This window comes from Frankliniella occidentalis, unplaced genomic scaffold (assembly GCF_000697945.3).
Source record: "Frankliniella occidentalis isolate FOCC.00 unplaced genomic scaffold, Focc_3.1 Scaffold92, whole genome shotgun sequence".
NCBI classification, from domain to species: domain Eukaryota; kingdom Metazoa; phylum Arthropoda; class Insecta; order Thysanoptera; family Thripidae; genus Frankliniella; species Frankliniella occidentalis.
The window spans coordinates 1,121,180-1,126,963 of NW_026267221.1; the positions used below are offsets into that span (position 1 = coordinate 1,121,180).

The 5,784-nt window shown below is 42.7% G+C and overlaps 1 protein-coding gene across 1 annotated transcript; it reads left to right on the forward strand.

Annotated features, from left to right (window-relative positions):
* The first annotated feature begins 202 nt into the window (after positions 1-202).
* LOC127749781 (transcription factor Adf-1-like) lies at positions 203-747 on the forward strand. The gene is made up of 2 exons (XM_052269442.1): positions 203-396; positions 557-747. The coding sequence occupies exons 1-2, from the start codon at positions 246-248 to the stop codon at positions 745-747; spliced, it is 342 nt and encodes a 113-aa protein (XP_052125402.1). The 5' UTR covers positions 203-245.
* Positions 748-5,784: the final 5,037 nt, after the last annotated feature.

Sequence of the window (5,784 nt, forward strand, 5' to 3'; positions counted from 1 at the left end):
GCCGCTGCCGCTCTCCTCTCGACCAATCAGAGGCGAGCGGCCGCCGGCGGCGCCGCCGGCGGCCAGGATAGCCGACCGTCTATATTTCTGAGCGGCAGCGGCGACGGCAGCCAATCAGGAGTCAGAACGGCATCACGTGTGCTCGTATGACGTAGGCGCGTCGGAATGTTTTGTTTACATGTATTCCCCGCTCGCGCTCGCGCAAGGTGGTTGTGAGTAGAGTCCTGGTAAAGTTTAACTTCGAAATGGCCAAGAAAGAAATTGACATTAGACTTGCTCAAGCAGTTGAGAAGTATCCAATATTATGGGACTGTGGAGACGACCTGTACAAACGGACAGACTTAAAGCCAGAAGCCTGGACGAAAGTGGTGGAGCTGGTCGGACCACCGGCGACAGGTTAGTTTCCAAAGTCTTGTTCTTGTTTCGAGTTCTAACGTTCTTATGTAGTGCAATGTGAATGCTTATTCACGTATTTTTGTGTCTGAAAAGCCCCTGTGTAGCTTTAAAGTAATGTCGTATCACTAAATATTTGTATTTGCTGGCTCTATCTTTCCAGAGGAGTGGGCTGTTAAGAGGTGGAAATCAATGAAAGATACTTTCCATGATAATCACAGAAGAGTGAGAGAGTCAAAAAGGAGTGGCGTCAGTACTGATGAAATTGTAAAGCCAACGTGGTACCTGTACAAGTATTTGACGTATTTGATAAAAACCTGTGCGCAGGCAATATCATCCTCTAACTTAACCTGAACAAAGCACTCTGCAGCTGCTTGTTAACATGCACTACGACCAATCACTGCAGGTTTGTATTACAACTGAGAGTCACTTTCCACCTCAGTAATTAAATTGCTATGTTCATTGGTTTTAACAAAAATATTTATGTGTCTAATTACAGAGGTGGATTTATATACCTAGTGAATAAAAGAGACGAAGGCATTTTGTCTATCCCGCTGGAAGCGAATGAAAATGAGGAATGAAAAACGACCTGAATGAAAGTACAAGCTGTACTGTTAGTTTGGGGCCAATTTCTGCATCTTCAATGTTCAATTTGGGATCCATGGTTCCTAGCGCCCTGCCTCAGCTCGCAAGCACACCAAGTCCATATTCGTGCCTGAACAAAAGAAACGAGGAGCAGATGATGACGATGAACATTTTTTCAACAAAAAAGGTTCATCAAAGAAAAACAGTAATGTTTTAGAACAAAAGAAACAGAATCCTACATTAACAGACTTGATTTCATAATGACTACTGACTTAAAAGATAAATTAAATTTTTACATGCCTTATCCTAGTCTCAAAATCCCATGGTGCTTTCCATGACCCATAAGTTGTCATGGAACTGTTGTGGCTAGGAATAAGATTCGAATAATGGCACCCCTAGTCAGCTGGACAAGCGAACATCGCCGATCTGTCGGGCAGAGACGCGATCGGAACTGCAGTCCAGCTGACTAAGGGATTCACCCCGCCAGTTTAAGCCGCCCGGACGGAAGGGCAGCGGCCTGGCCGGGGGCAGGGGATGCCAGGCGCAGCAGTCGCCCCGTAGAGCTGGAAGTTGGAGGTTCGTGTGTGTTACTAGCGACTCGATAATACACGTGTTTAGACCATACTCCCAGTCAGCCATTATTCCCTGACAAACCCGTAAAACCCACTTTCACAACAACTGGTGCATCAGCCGGTGTCAGGATAATTGTTCCTGGGTAGTAATTTTGCAAAAATTCGCGAATTTCTGAAAAAAAAATTCGTGTGATCGTGTGCGCACCGCGTGGTGCCACATGTGTTTCTAAAATCTGTGATTGTGAACCATCCTTGCTAAATTTCAAGTCAAACGGTTAATTTTGATTTGATTCCTTTCTTTTTTTCCTTTTTCCTGTGTACTGGAATGGCAACCCAGTATTTTCCGAGCGGGCGGTGAGGCTACCGTCTGCTCACTGTTTCCTCTTCCTTGTTTCAATTTAAATGTAGTAAAAGTGGCGACACTTTTTTTTTTAACCTGTTTGCATAGAAGAAATTAGATTAATCCATTCTTTAATCTTGCTTAACCTATCTTACGGAGTTGGTGTGCCACTTACCTTGTTGTGTCAATGTTTGTTTGCTAATCCAATCGTATTTATTGTTGCAGATAAAAATATTCAAACTCTCTCATTTTCAAAAGATGCATTTGGTGCATATCGAAGGGGATATTCTCCGGTGCCCCGAAACAATGTCAATCGCACATTGCGTCTCTTTTGACGGAAAAATGGGGGCTGGGCTGGCGAAAACACTTCACCGCCAATTTAATCTTCGGGGCGATTTCCTGCTGGCTTCTCGAAGTGTAGGGGGAGTTGTGGCGTTGCGCCGTGGAGAGAGGTTCATTGTTAACTTAATCACTAAGGAACGGTTTTTCCATTTGCCAACAATCACAGATTTCGAAGAATCTCTTCCGAACGTTCGTAAATTTTTGATTTTTAATAACTTTAAAGAGTTAGCAATCCCGGAGCTAGGGAGTGGATTGGACAAATTGGATTACGATTTGGTCCTTCAGACTATACAACGTGTATTTAAATATGACCCTGTGACGATTTAGATGCATCACTTGGTCTAATAAACCGAACCTCCACTTCTTGCTGGGCGTCTTACAATGTAAATTTTATTTAATCTGTTCCAGGGGATGTGCATGACGAAATGGCTGTTATGAACATATGGATCTACGCTGTGGTGGTTGCATGGTTGATAACCATAGACCTACCATGTCAAAATGGCATTTTTCTGCCCGCGCCCCTTGTTGTGGCAGAAACAAAGGGGGTGCAGGTCAAATTGGCACCATCCAAAGTTGCTATGGGTACATTTAATCTCAAATTCCAAGTTAATCCACCGTCCATGGAGATCCAAATGAATAACACCCGTAAGAACTGTACTGCTAATCTCTCTGGAACCAGAACTCAAGTTTGTAAAGTCCTTCATAATATTGATATCATGTCCTTCAAAATTTTAAGGGAGTTGGAAACTTTTTTTGACAGAACGGAAAACATGGCCGATCTTGGTGTAAAACGAACTAGACGGTCACTCCTCCCAATTCTTGGAGAAGGTTTTGGATGGCTGTTTGGCATGAGCACTGACCGCGAATTAGACAGAACCATTAAAGGAATCAACCAAATTGGTCATAATTTAAAAGATTTAGCAAATTCGCACCAAACTCTAATTAATGCCACACAAACAAATTTTGGAATACTGCAACAGCACCAAAGTCAATTAGAAGCCAACATGGATCATTTTTCAAAAATCTATAACAGACTGGTCGTTGAAGTGGGAGACTTGGAAATACAATCTGAACTGCTCGCGGTTCAAATAGTTAGCACAAATACCTTGTTTACCAAAATCAACATTTTGCAGACACATCTTTTGGCTCTAAGATCAATCTATGATAAGTGTCAGGACCATCTGTTACCCAAAATTGTCATTGATGAACGTAGTTTGCGAGCAGCTTTGACGGGCCACCAAAAAGTTCTCGAGGAGAACGCCCTGAGATTTGTGTATGGTGTAGAATCTTTATCTGAATATTATGCATTGGAAACGGCAACGTGCACTCTTGTAAATAAGCAAGTCCTTGAAGTAACTTTAAGTTTACCGTTAACGGACGCAAGATCTGAATGGCGTGTTTTGGAGATTTTGCCGCTCAAATTCCTGCACTAGGGCAGCACTTGTAATATTGTAGACTCTCCTGTTAAAATTGCTTCCAATGGTGTCGAGATCCGCGACTTATCAATTGTAGAAAAATTCGGAGATTTGGATATTTTCATGTTACCTCGAGAAAATTCGCAATCCCAGATGTCCAATTGTGTACATAAACTGTTGAAACAAGCGAATGTCCAAGATATTGCAATTGCCTGTGAGTTAAGTTGTACTACAACGTACCATTCCACTGTTCAAAGACTTGGTAACGATAAATACTCTGTCCTTAATCCCGGATCCGATATAGCAGTTATATGTAATAACGTTGTCAAACACAAAATTCCTACAGTAGAAAATGGCCGAGTGGAGGTAATCCTCCCATGCCACTGTACTGTACAAGAAATGTCCGGTACACAGCTAACTCTAATTTCGACCGTACGAACATGTAACGCGAACCTAAATAAAAATAATACTTTGAAAGTAAATATGGATTGGGCGTCTGAGAACTTTGAGCCGTACGAACTATTCGCTAAAGCCAGATCCTTCGAAAACCTGAAGATTAAAAACTTGACCAGTGTACCAATAGCTTTAGTGAAAGTGGAAACGTTTGATGGCAAAGCCATTTCCTCCTGGCAAGGTCTACCCATTACATCAAGCGGATGGGTGGAAATATGCCTTTGGACAATATTTATTGTCTTATTGTTCGGACTATTGTATTTGTATTTGCGATTTAAATTGCCGTGGCTTGCAATCAACTGGTGCGTCAATGGACCAAAAATGGATGCACCTGAGACTTTCATGATGAATCGACGTCCGTCCATACGGCCTCGCCGCCGGAGTAATAGTGAACCTATTTATGCAGATGCGGGAAATTTGGTTTGAGAATTCTTGTTCATTGTTTTTTTTTTTTGTTTTTTGTAATTGTAATTGTAATTGAGAGAGAGAAACTACTTATTTTTGTATTTTTGTATTGTTGTATTGTTTAAGGTTTTAGATTAGGGCGTCCGATGGTGCACTGCGAGGCAGCCGTACCTCCGTATGACCCTCGCCGTATATCTGCACCACTATGTCCTGCGCCGGCACTACACCAACTGCGACGCCATGGTGTTTGTCTACTGCACGACTCCGAGGACGTCGTTCTTCGTCGTGCCGGGCCAACAGCAGCTGGTGGTCCATGCTTACATTAGGGGAAGACCAGTTAATGAAGAAGAGAAAGACCACTAGTAGTGGTACTAAGTAACTAGGTAGATGTACGCCAGACCACGTCTCGCGTAACAGGCTTCGCGATATCTCACGAAACACTTGTTAGGATGCGACGAGCCTGGCATACATCTACCTAGGCCTGCGGCGCTGACACCCGATTCGGGCCAAAGTCGTGAGTAAGCACTCGACCCCATAAGTCACAAATTTTGTTCTTCGGGATTTTATTTTTACGAGTTACTTTACTGGAGACGAACAAATATCTGATAAAAAACATAGAAATGTTTTGCGGTCATTTTCGTGTAGAAAACTCCCTCTGGTGTCTAAACGGTTAAAAATAGAGCCAAATGGGCGAAATTTTCGCCCAAAGGGCTCTACTTCGGTAAGTTACCCCCTAGGAAACAGTAAAGAAATATTTTCAAAAAAACTTTATTTTTGGGACCTGTGGTTTTTGATTTTTTTTTAAATCCAATTTTTGAGCTAGAATGCTCTTCTTCGAACTCGATCTGTCTTTTTATGACAGAAAACGACCCTGAAAATCCCAGGTCTCTAGCTCAATTCGTTCTCGAGTTATCGTGCGCACAGACAAACACACAGACACACAGACAGACAGACAGACAGACAGACGCGATACTTTTTGATCATCACTGGAGTAATAGGCTTCGCTAATCGCTCAGCCAATTAGAAGAAACGATTTGGAACGTCAAGAAGAAAATAAATAAACCAAAAGAGAAAGTTTAAGAAGAACAGTCAATACTAAAAAGAAGAATAAAATTATTACTAGGTAGATGTACGCCAGACCACGTCTCGCGTAACAGGCTTCGCGATATCTCACGAAACACTGTTGCGCTGCGACGCGCCTGGCATACATCTACCTAGGCCTGCGGCGCTGACACCCGAGTCGGGTATCGCAAATATGAACACAAAGATACGGGCCTCC

Coding starts and splice junctions, on each gene's coding strand:
- LOC127749781 (XM_052269442.1), top strand. CDS start 246: ATGGCCAAGAAAGAAATTGACATTAGACTTGCTCAAGCAGTTGAGAAG. Junction 397..556: donor GGTCGGACCACCGGCGACAG/GTTAGTTTCCAA, acceptor CTATCTTTCCAG/AGGAGTGGGCTGTTAAGAGG.